Source organism: Pyxicephalus adspersus, chromosome 7 (genome assembly GCF_032062135.1).
Source record: "Pyxicephalus adspersus chromosome 7, UCB_Pads_2.0, whole genome shotgun sequence".
Lineage (NCBI taxonomy): Eukaryota > Metazoa > Chordata > Amphibia > Anura > Pyxicephalidae > Pyxicephalus > Pyxicephalus adspersus.
Genome location: NC_092864.1, coordinates 22,811,847 through 22,824,833, shown reverse-complemented (window position 1 = coordinate 22,824,833; position 12,987 = coordinate 22,811,847). Strand labels below are relative to the sequence as shown.

The window sequence follows — 12,987 nt, the reverse complement described above, 5'->3', positions numbered from 1 at the left end:
ACACCTGGAATGTATTAAGATGATTTAATCTGAAAGTTCATTTAGATTTTATGTTGCATTGTATTAGGTAAAAAGACTTTTTTTATTGCATGTAGTAAACAGGCTCTGGTCCTCTTTAAATTGTGTTGTGATACAGGAATTTTAGGTATAGATTTGTTGGATTATGAGATACTGTTTAACATTGCACCAACTTGTTTTTCAGGTTTTGTGGCCCTTTAACGCCACAGTATTGGTTATAAAGTGCGGCTCTCTATGGCTAGATTCCAGAAAGCACAGATGCTGTCAATGTTCCAGCTCTTTCGCCTTGAGGAATCACATCTATAATGTAAATGTAGTGTTTTCCTCCCAGTAAAAGGAGGCTACGTCTGATGGATTTCATGACAGTTACCCCAGGTGTTGGTGTCTAAGGACCTGACGCTTTCTTAGAATCTTTTAAACTTTCATATGGTCTTCTAAAACATGACATCTCTCTTTGGTCTGCATCCATAATTCCTGTTGAGTAGGACAAGTGGAATTCAGTCTATTTCTAGACAGGCCATGGATTATCAAATAGATATATTTTTGCCAGCCTGATGTGTAGCTTGACAATCACATTTTTAGATCTGAAGATATACGGGCAGTCCTGTATATGCATACATGATCGTATGTGCATGTGTTATCTCAAGATGGTTGAGATGGATGTCTCCAGGTCACTGGTAGTGAATACATAATACATAGAGATGTAATAAATATGTATGGAAGTCCTTGCCTGAAACAATGAGATGTATGGATAACATTGAATACACCTATGATATTCTGACACAAATATGTTCCTGGAAAAATGTATACAAAGATTAAGACACTGTAGAATTACAGAGACCTGAATACAACTCAGTGTTTTATTTATTAAGACAATACAATAAGCACTTACTCTCTAACAAGTCAGTGTGCTGTATAGACCATCATAAATGTAATTCTGTTCCTTAATGAAGGTCTTAGTGGCTGGGGTCTTGCACAAATTGTGCAGGCAATGTTCTGATGTTTAGCTTTGCTTGTAGAGATTGGGCTGAAAATTGCCAAACGTCTGCTGATAGTATACTACAAATGCTTTGCTTCATGGTTCTGGAGCAAGAATCTGGTACTATGCCTTCAACATTGATTCAAGGAGTAAATTCTCCTCCCTACTTTTCAAAATTGTGCATTATAACTAAAGTTTACTCTGCTAATAATTTGATTCCCTGTACAGACTACTAAAAAAAGGAAAAACTCCTTAAAGTTGATTTACCATTAAAACTTACAATATAATATGTCAAAATTTTTATATATAGGTATTAAAATGATCTATTTTTTCACAGGAATGACTTTCCTCATGTGGTCTAAGGAGGTGTAAGGCAAAGATCATGTGTTTTCTGTTGTTTTTTATACATACATCACTTGTTTAATGTTATATTGATGTTTATAAACACAAAATTTTTTCTTTTTTTTTTTTGCAGAAGAGAGGGTAAAAAGGAGAGAAGAGGAATAAAAAATTTGCTCTTAAATGTCTTTAAATGACTATAGGCACTCATAAAGGCTTCCACTGGTATTATTAGGCATTTTAGAGTAACCAAATGCTGCAGCATTCTCTTTGTAGCCCAAAACACAATGACCAAAACTGTGTACTTGCACATTTAAATGAATAGAAATAGCACAGCTCTTATGTTTCAGTTTATTTACTCACTAATGTAAGTAAAAATACATTAACTTTACCTTTCACCAAAATAAGAGGACATCCACTTTGCAGTGTGAGCATGCTCTATTCCTTGAGTAAATACACACCATGGTCATGTAAAGATAAGTAGATATATAGCAGCCCCTAATTCACATATAAAATGATCCCCCTCCTATTATGTGCTACTTTTCCCATCTCTTAGATTGTAAGCTCTTTTGAGCAGGATCCTCTGCTCCTCCTGTGTTGTTGTTTGTATCTGTCTGTCATTTCTAACTCCTATTTATTGTACAGTGCTGCAATATATGCTGGCACTATATAAATAAAGTTTATTTATATTAACTATATGATCAGCTATACATAGAATTAGAATAGAAACATACACTATTTAAACATAACCACACTTTGATATAATTACCACTAGCCTTGTCTGACTATAAAAGACAATTGTTATACTATAACTTCAGTTTTACGTTGATTAAAAATGTGTGGAGAACAGCTTGAGTCACTTTGTAGAGTAGCATACAGACTCATCTGCCCATAAAGCAAAGTGCCTGCATTGTTACTTTAATATGATAAACGTGTACCACTAGATGCCTTTGTGTAATATTCCCATCTCCTACATATTTTGACTTTGCAGTGTGTCTGGTCCCATGGTGTTCTGTTTGTTTATATATGGCCTATTGCGCTACCAGTGAAAGTCAAGCTACGCTCTCTTGGTAATAGACCACCCAGGGTTAACCTGTATCTGGAACCCACCAGACCACTTATCATATCATAAACAAAGCCCAGCACAATATGCCAAATATGCACTCATTTATCTCAATCTGCTTTACTTAAAAGCACCTGACAAATCTGAAAGTTAATAGCAATTGAAGAATGGTGATGGCAATGTTTTTCATTGTTTGATAAAAATACCGACAATTTGGTATACCATAGTGGATAAATTATAAAGTAATAGGCTGGGCTTGAGGATAAGATGTTCTTCCTTGTTATATATTACAGAAGGGATGCAGAAAATTTGACTTTTATGCAAATCACATGCAAATTGAACTGACTTCAAACTAAGCCAATAAAGTGCTGCATCCTACAAACATAGCACCCTTTTAGCTTACTCACTAAAAGCACTGGGCTGTAAAACATCACTTACTTTCTTACAGTTACAACTGTGACTAATAACCTTTATTAGACTATAAGCCCTTCAACCATTGTAGCTACATTTATAGACTGTATTATTTCCTATAATTACTAATTACATGTAAATGAAGGTAATGTGCCACTTTACTTTGACTGTCCCCTAGGCCACGAAAAGTCATAGATTTGCTTGATGGGTGTCTTCAAGCATAAAAAGAAGTCAGCTAATAATGTTAAGGTAATAACACAAATTGCTGGTTGATTACTTTTGGTTGATTGTTGGTTTTTCAAAGTTTCTCTTTTTTGGTCAGTTGCTGATCCTGTGCAAACCCTTAATAAGAATTTTCCCACACTAATAAACACAGAAGCATGTCAAGTGTTATGTAAGTAATAGTGTTATAATAATGTATCCCACTCTCAATGGTAACATTTTCCTATGTGTTTAGCCACCCCTTGTAATAGGAAATGTAAATAAAAGGATAGACAGGAGAGGAGGGGTCCTATAGGCTAAGTTACAGAAAATTGTATTTTCAAGTCATAAATACAGCATACAATGATTACATGCCAGAGTGTATTGATTTTTATCCGTACTCATATTAAATTAGCATGGGGTAGGGGTTGCGGATCTAGACAATTGATGAATACTTGAATTTACCCTATAGTGTTTTAGCTGTTAAGCAACGTGAAACGTCTCTTAACCCAACGCATTTCACCGATTGGCTTCCTCAGGGGTGTATAAACATAAATCTGCTATTACTTGGAGAAAGATCGAAAGTATGCCCAGTTCCAGTTCATATATACAAACAGATGCATGTTCAAATAAATTGAAAATGTATAAATACAAATATATATATATATATATATATATATAATTTATATGTGGTGTACATATATATATATATATATATATACATACGCAAACATATATAAAATACATATGTATATATACATATAAAGGGGTGTAAATATTCATATATATATATATATATAAAAACATGGAGTAACACATATGTAAAATAACATATGACAAAAGTAGTACACCTACACCACATGGCATCCAATAGTATGATGCCTTTTACAGAAGCCTTTAGGATCCAGTGGATCACAATTGGCACAACTAATGGCAACTGGCCTGGCATTTACACAACTAGATCTAATGAACAGATAAGGCATTTACCTAGAAAAGTAAAAGTGGCTACAAAAAGAGTAAAAAATAACATTTAAAGAAGACCTATAGTTTTAGGTATGTGTTAAGATATGAGTATCCCTAAAAGCAGAACTAAACCCAAAAATAAAAAAAAAATGTGAGCAGGCAGGTTCTTTATTGCAGAATGAGCAGGATATGTTTTATCTGCAATAAAATAAACGTACCTGCCTATTCAAAATTATTTAACTAAGTTCCCCTTTCCTTGCTCCATCTTTCCCCAGTCCTCTTCTGGTTCAGGATCTTCGACCATTGATTGACCAGGCTGGAACAATGAAACTCCCACATAGGGAGGTTCAATTATTCTCGGCAGCCAGGTATGCCAGAATTGTGTACATGCAGTTTAGTGCACAATATCGAGAAGATTATGAAAAGCCAGGCAAATATGGTATATTGCAGAAGAGACAGAGATTGTTTCTTCGGCAATAAAGAGCTGCCTAGTGGCAATTTTTGTAATGTTTTTGCTTTAGTTCCACTTTAGGTAACATGTACTACTATGTAGTTTCAAGTGCATAGCTCAAGTGACCTCTACTGAACAGGACTTTTGCTATTGACAAATTGACTAATGCAATTTAACAAAGCTAATGACTGGCCAAATTGGTAAAAACTCCTAAGACTATTGAAAAAGAACTCAACCACTGACCAACCTGAAGCACTTACAGAAGGAAGCCTGAAATTGGTGGTCCCAAAAACTGGTACATTTAATACTTTCATCCACATGTTGGATATTCATATGGCAAAATATTACATATTTAATTGTGTGCCTTAACAAGATGTATCTTTAAAATAAACAAACTGAAGAAACACTTTTATGTCAGTCATTATTTTAATGGGTCCTTCCTCCATCTCCTCCCAAAAAATGCTGAAAATGTTACCTTTATATGACAAGATCTGAGCTCTTTACATTACCATCAGCCTGTAAGATTGTGCAGCATTTATCTCAGCAGGAAGGTTTATGATTTTCAATTAACTTTTCAATTATAAAGTAACTGACATAGAAAATTTTCATGTGACCTGATGGAAATCTACAGGCCCCATAATGAGGAAATATATTATATATTTACGCTTCTGCAGAGATTTTATTCTAATACAGACAAAGCCAGACACTCAAGTTACATTGCAGAGTAAATGTTTATTGTCAAATATATAACTGTCTTCAGCAAAAGCAAAAAGGCAATACAGTTTTCAAACCTGTTTTTTTTTTTGGGGTATTTCTGTTTTCAGGCAGTTTGACAAAACCCCTATTCCCCAGTTTAATCAGTGGATTTATTTAAGGCACCCACCTTGCTCCTTTAATATAACTGTTCCAGCCAAATCTGGCCTTACAGAGTTTTAGATGGACAAGTTTTATGTGATTTACCAAAAGTTGAAAATGGGACACTATTAAAATGAAATGATTTATTAAACACATTGTTAAAATGATAAATATATGCAATAGAAAACCAAATTCCTATAAATTAAGACCTGACTGTGTTATAATTTACATCTAAAGGTCCCATTTATGGGCTGTGAATATGGTAGGGGAAAAATACTTAAGGGCCAATGTCAACAGGCTTTGGGCTTTTGTCAATTGCAAAAGTTTGACATTAGTATAGGACACATTAGCGATCATTAGAGAGAATTAATTGACAGATGTATATGACCTACGGCTAACCTCCTTCTGTCCTGCATTAAACCTGCTTCAAGCAGTCTTTGCATACCCATAGTCATCCAGGGGAATGAAAAACCCATCTCACATTAACAAAGACCTGTTGACACCGACCCCAACAGTAAATTCTTTGTTTACTGATTAGTTGGTACTGCACTAGGGAATTAGCAACATAAGAAATTTGTAGTCAATAAAACTATATGTCATTCTCTGGTTACCAGGACACATAACACAAGATTAAAAGCTTAACATTAAATATGGAGTCATTCTGGCATCACAGAAATTAAATAAGGAATGTATATTATTGCCCACTGGGGGTTTTGCCTCACATGTTGACAGCACAATTTGTCCTGCACATCTGATTGCAGCCAAGCCGATGTACAAAAAGCTGTGACCGCTGAATATAGAGTACAGACATTATAAAACGTATACAAAAGCACTACTTGATGGGTCTGCAAAGAGCCACCTACTTTGGACACTCAATTACACAAAGGACCACACCTAAAAGTTCTTAGATACAAAACTTGGTTGCAAAGCAGCCTGTACAGTGAAATAAACAAAGAGCAAATCAGAAAATGTGGAGCACTCTCCTTCTTTATGGAGCTTTTATTTTCCAAAAAGTTTAACTGAAAAAGTGAGGGGTAAGCTAAATAATGATAACACAGCTGAACAAAAAAAAATTCACTTGTCAAGGATTTTTTAATATATTTAGTGTAGTTCAGGTCTGCTGAATCCAGAAATGACATCAGTTTCATTGAATTGGCTCTAGTTCTTGTGATACAGGAATCGGAATAGACGATTTTACCAACAACAAATGTTAACACAGCACATTATGTCAATCTTTATTTACACCAATGTTTTGTATTTTATCTATTAAATGTAGCATTTTTTTCATAAAACTTTTATTTGCCTTATTTCTATTCATACATTTTCTTTTTTTACATAAATATGAGTTCTTTAGGAAGTTGTTTAAATGACCCTAATTTATTCTGCTACATTTGTGGTGAATATTATTAGCAAAAACAGACAAGAAACATTACAGAATTTGTGAAACAAGCACATCTTGCATATTTTGGTATTAAACTGAGAGACAATGATAAGTATTGGGCTCCCCATATGGTACGCAAAAATTGTGTTGAGTGTCTACATCAGTGGAAAAATGGAAAACTAAAGTTTGAAATTTGGTGTACCTATGGTATGGTGAGAGCCCAAAAATCATCATATTGATTATTTTTGTGCTGTGAATGTAAAAGTTTTCAATCATTAAAAGAAAAACAAGAGGGAGTACCCTGATTTGGAATCATCAGGACGACCTGAGCCGCATGGTGCTTATGTTCCCATACCAGTATTCAGTTCACTCCCTGATATTCCTGTATCTGATATGGAGGATATACAGGGGGATTGGAGTGTAATCCAGGAGTTAGCAGTGAAAGTGAATATGAAGGAAGTGTTTCATCAAACCAGCATTTCCCCTAAGAGCTCAATGATTTAATACATGACCTAAGTCTGTCAAAACAAGCCTCTGAACTTTTAGCATCCAGGCTAAATGAAAAGAGTTGTCTGAGGCCGGAAAGTAAAATAACAGTTTATAGGACAGGAGAGGGGACACTCCTACCATATTTCAGTGAAGATTGAGACTTTGTGTACTGTTGTAATAGCCCTGGACTACTAGTTCTTATGGGAGTACCAGAACACAGAGCAGAAGACTGGCAACTTTTCAGAGACAGTTGGACTCAAAGTTTGGAATCTGCTTTACTGCACAATGGCAACTGCTTGGTCTTACTTGGTCCTAAACTTTAAACTTTAAAAATTTGGGTGCTACTATGAGCATAAAGGTACACTATCTCCATAGCGATTTGCAAAAATTTTCAGGAAATCTTGGCGATTTCGGTGAGGAATAAGGGGAGAGGTTCCATCAGGATAAAAAAGTGATGGAAGAAAGGTATCAGGGCAGATGGCATAGACACATGATGGCAGACTATTGCGGGAGCCTTCAACATGATTGTCCTGATCATCAGCATGAAAGGAAATCACACAGAGTTTTTCAATGACTTCGTTATGATTAGTTCTGTAAATATACTGAATATAGAATATATTGACAGTATTTCAAAAATGTAATTTTGCATACGTAGGCAAATCTAGTTTAGTTTTGCTTCATTTTCATGTTTCATTAGTTTTCTATGAGGTTATTATTGAGGTCATTATTTCAAAAACTAGAGCCAATCTAGCAAAACCAATACCATATTTGGAATCTGTGCATCAAACCCAACCTAAAATGACTTTATTCTGTTTGGCAAAAAAATGTTTGTTGACCAGTGTAATATGCTATTTATGTGTTTATTGACCATGATTTATTGTATATTCATTGATTTCCTTTACATTTTTATGTTAAACAACAATGATTGTTCAGGTTATCATCACCATCACTACCACTTTACTTTTGTTCTATCCCAATCCAAAAGCTTCTCTGCTTGGCAATGACGTCAAATGAAGCATGGTGTATTCTCATGAATCAGGGACATGCAAAGGCTAATTTCTATACTGGAGTCATTAGTGTTTATAACAAGACCCGGAAAAATGAACCCACCAACATTTAACAAATATATATTTATAATAATTTTGATATGACTTGTGACATTTTTTAACTCATTATATCTACTAGGCCAGGGGTGCCCAAAACGTCAATCTCGATCTACTGGTCAATCGCAAAGGCAACGCAAGTCGAACGCGATGCCCTGCCTTACCCCTCCCTGCTGTTTACAGATTAGCAGTTCTTTTTCTTGTGCAGCACGTCATTCTCCTATGACAGGTGAATTGTGGCTTTCCTGTCACTATAGTCTTGTAGTGCAATGTCTGTGCAATATTCCGCCATTCAATGTCTCATTAGCTCCAGTCACTTCTGTCATACTCCGTATTTATATAAATAAACATATGTTTAGCATTTTTCTTGTTGGTACATCATTTTGACTTAGTCATTTGAAAAGTAGCTCCTAAGCCAAATAAGTGTGGGCACCCCTGTACTAGACCATTACCTGAAGGTGCACAAGCCTGGGTCTGTAAGTACTTGTGTCAATGGGTAAATGCAGCTTGCCTACAGATAATTCTATTACACAGATAATTCACAAATCACTGTAGGTGCTTTAACTTGTTTCAATCTTTCCATATACACTTGTGTAGAAAGAGTAGCAGTTCTGATGCAAACAAATTCCCTTTGACACAGGCCATTAGTGTCAGCGCTGTGGCCACAGAACATTCCTGTTCATAGCTTAAAAAAGGAATCTGTGGCAGTGCTACCAACATACCAATATATATAAAGAAACAGTGGTTACCAGACATTTTTGCACATTTTATGTGCCTGTGTAACAAATTTAAGTAACAGTGGTCCCACCAAGTCAACTGGTGTGCACACTCTTTTAGGAAACATATGAGGGATGTGTTCTATAGCTGTGATACCCAAGTAGTATACCTATATTACGCTGCTTAAATTGGACTTTACTTTTTTCCATTTTAAAATGAAGGGAAAAAAGGATTTAGGACTTGCATTATTTTTGCATTGTATTGCTGATGCCATGACTGACAGCGACATGGCAGCATCTTTTTCAACCAGATTAATTTGTAATTGATTTGATTGGTTGATCGCCACTGCTCTAGATGCATGGATACCCCCAATAATTTTTTATGATGATCAAATGTAAATGAGTGACCTTGCATATCCACATTATACTAGTAGGTTGTACTATGGAGATGTATTTATTGTATTCATGATGAAAACTGGACCTGTGCCTTTAATATCCTAAAATCTAAAGAATTAAACTGCAAAAAACGCACTAAACTTTTTGTACATTCGTGTAACTGTGGTCCCATCTAGCCAAATGGTGTGCGCAATCTTAAATAGAAAATACACAGGAAACAAAATGGTGAAGGGTGTGATCTAAAGTTGTGCTGCCCAGATGGTACACCCAAGCTTCACTCTTCAAAAAGGATGTTCTTCTTTTTAATTGCAACATTTTATTTTTTGATTGTACATATTACTGCTGCCATGGTCGAAATTGCCAGTGCAATCATCAACTGGTTTTATTACTAAAAGCAGAACATATTCTGCATCCTTTGGAGGATCTGAAAATGCAAAGGTTTCTAGCTGATCACCACTGCTCTAGGTTATTGGACACCCCAATTATTTTTCATGATTATTATGATTTTCATTAATAAGTAATGACTGAAGAAATTGGCTCCCTAACATAATGCAAAAATCTGCACGGTGGCCTTTAATAAATAATATTTATGGAGATATAAAGGTAGATAATCTGGTCATTTGTACTGGTGGAATTGTGTTCCTATGGTGGAACTGTGTTTAAACAAATGGGTAGGAAATATATACTGAATATCCTAAAAAATGTCTTTTCACAAACCTCAATGTACTTCACAATAGGTTTGGATGCAAACTTTCATTTCCCTGCATTGCTTTTTTAATAATTTTGGTAGGAATATGAATATCCATAAATTACACATAAATCATTGGGGACAATATACACCCCATCCCAAGTGCCTTATTTCTGTATCATAATACAAACTAACTTAAAGTTTAAGTCTGATGCAGCAGACATGACCATATAAAATTCACATTGAAATGCACAATTTCCTTTTCTTATAAAGCTATGGAACTGCACAGGTCAGACTTAGAGTGCGCACAATAACACATGGATGGTATTCTCCTAGTGGAATATATTAAACGGTCAGGCTGATGAAGCTGTTGTATCTCTGAATGTTCCTCTTTAAGATTTCTGAGCAGGGTCCAAGGACTCGTTCAAAGCGGGGGCGGTCCAGTTTTACACACTTCAGGGGGCCCCGTGCAATAACTGTGGCTGCCCTAGGCCGGTTCAGCAGCAAGGCTATCTCACCTAGGAACAACAACAAAAAACTTTAAGCCTTGAATTGCGCATATACTACCTTCAATTCCCAAATAAAGTTTCCATCTTTACTATTATGCCTTAAAAAAGTGCTCCTGCCACTATACAACATTGTGTAAGACAAGGCATACAAAAAGAGTGTGCATATACATTTAGAGGCAGTCTTCTGCTAGCCCAAAGGAGCACTATTCTTCTGCCCCCCAGTTCACACTGGTTTCTCATGCTGCCCCCCACAATACTGTTGTATCTTGTAATGGGTAGACATCATAGAAGACACCAAGGATGGACACTCTCAAAGGTGTTGGTTACCTTTCTGACTTTAACAATAGATTTTCTTAACTAGAGCATCCAGTCCTGGACCTGTTGTTAATGCATGGCCCTACAATATTTATATATTTTCCATTTGTTGAACCCAATCTCCATCTCCAAGGGAACCTTTCAGAAGACCTCCTTATCACCAATTTAGGTCCCTTGAAAAAAAGAAAATGCCATACCAAAGTAGTCTGAGGGTCCCAGTCGGCCCACTTCAACATACTCCTCATTGTCAGATCTGCGTTGCAGTACCGATGCAGTACCCTGTAACAAACAAGAAGAAAAAGCATCATGGCATTGCTAATAAAACATACAGGCACCACTGTGGTAACTATATAACTATTTTTATAATTAAACTTCTTTTAAAATGTATTCACCAAATGTGATTGTCCATGGATCATTCAAAACTAGCTTTATCCTTTAATGTAGTCTTTAATTTAATCTGAGCCTTGGATATTCTGCTTGTTTTCTCACACTAGATTGTATATGAACAACCACGAGGGTGATAAGAATTGTAGTACAGTAATAACTGGGCAAAAAGTTCACCAATAATTCATACACACAGACTTAAATGGGGCAGACTGAAAAAAAAACATTAAATCAAGGTAATATTCAAAGAGGTTCGATTAACATAAATGGCCCTTTACAATAGAAAGTGTTATCTCTTGTAGTGCAGTAGCCCATAGAAATCCAACAGAACTCACTTTTATTAAGTTAGATGAGCCATTCTCAACCAGGGTCCCACTGGTAGTTGTTTGGTGTTCCTTGGCTCTTTGGCTGTTTTACCTTCCATCTAATGATGCCTACATAATTTTGGGTTCAATGCCATTTGGCAGAGCCAGTAGAGTGACACCAGAGATCCTATGGCTGTCTAGATGGGTGGCATTTTGATGACTCTAACATCATCATAATGGATGCCCCCAGTGGTCTTCTCACCAATAAATTAATTTTATCAAGATTTTAATGAGTTTGTTGAGACCTGAAATTATTTAAGCGTTCCTTTGGGGCACTAGAATAAATATGATTAAGGGTGTACTGAACGTAAGAATAAGAAAAGGATGCATACAAAACTGTAAGTTTTCTTTAATAAAATGTCAAATATGGTATTATCGTTGCTGTTGTGATGTGATTGTGATATGCCACTGTTTTTGTCATTTCTAAATTTAAAAAAAGGATAGGATGTTTCAAAATGATACAGTGCACACTATCTGGGTCCTAAAGGAGTGACATCTTTGATGCCACAGTGTCATGCTGGGACTGATTTTGCCCAGAATTAGGGTACATCTGTAAAAAAGTACACAATTACATAAAGACACTCAAGGAAATAAATCTTAACATCTCCACGAGTCCTGTCCTGTAAAGATAGCTGTATTCTAACATTTTACAGAGCCCTGGATGAGAACAAAAAGCCCATCACTGTTTACCAGGAACATGTCATGTTTAACACATAAATTTTACTAAATGGTTACAAGATGGAGGTACGCCTGGTACTTACTATTTCACTGGTAACTTGTATAAACTAGGGAACAGAAATCTGCAACTACATGGATACATAAAGCTGTAAATAACATTGCTATCTAAATAAATAATGCCAGAGAAGATTTTCAATCTCTTGTCAAATTCTGCAAAATATTTCCCTGTGATAAAGCTGCAAATATGCTGGTTTTGTAATGACATGTTAAATAGCAACTCCAGTATGACATTATACAGGAAAATGAATTTAATGACTCTTTTCAAAAGTCCAAAGCTCATGTCAAAAATGTGATAGCTCTGGTGACACATTGCCAGCATCAGAGCCACATGGGAGAGCCTTCTGCTAAACTTTAAGCATTTTCTCCCTCACTAGCTGTGAATGCTGCTGAATCTCAATGTGATTGGGCACAGAGAAAGAGACATTTATGTGGTGAAGGAACGGGGGAGATATTTTACTGAGGCTAAAAGGTGGTCTTTTAGCAATCCAGGCACTGCTAATTTGTCACCAATGTCAAGATCACCCAATCGTAGACCCAATAAGAGCTGTGCAAAGCATGGAGAAATGAGAGGAAAGAGATTGTCACTCTGATCTGATTAAAAATATGAAAATATTTATAAAACA

The 12,987-nt window shown here is 35.8% G+C and overlaps 1 protein-coding gene across 1 annotated transcript in view; it reads right to left on the bottom strand.

Moving 5' to 3' along the window:
* Positions 1-5,137: 5,137 nt before the first annotated feature.
* PRKAR1B (protein kinase cAMP-dependent type I regulatory subunit beta) overlaps positions 5,138-12,987 on the bottom strand; it is a gene marked incomplete in the record, with an annotated part of 114,986 nt that continues 107,136 nt past the window's right edge. Inside the window, 2 exon segments of the mRNA XM_072417824.1 lie at positions 5,138-10,571; positions 11,075-11,156. Coding sequence (XP_072273925.1) covers positions 10,399-10,571; positions 11,075-11,156 — 255 coding nt within the window.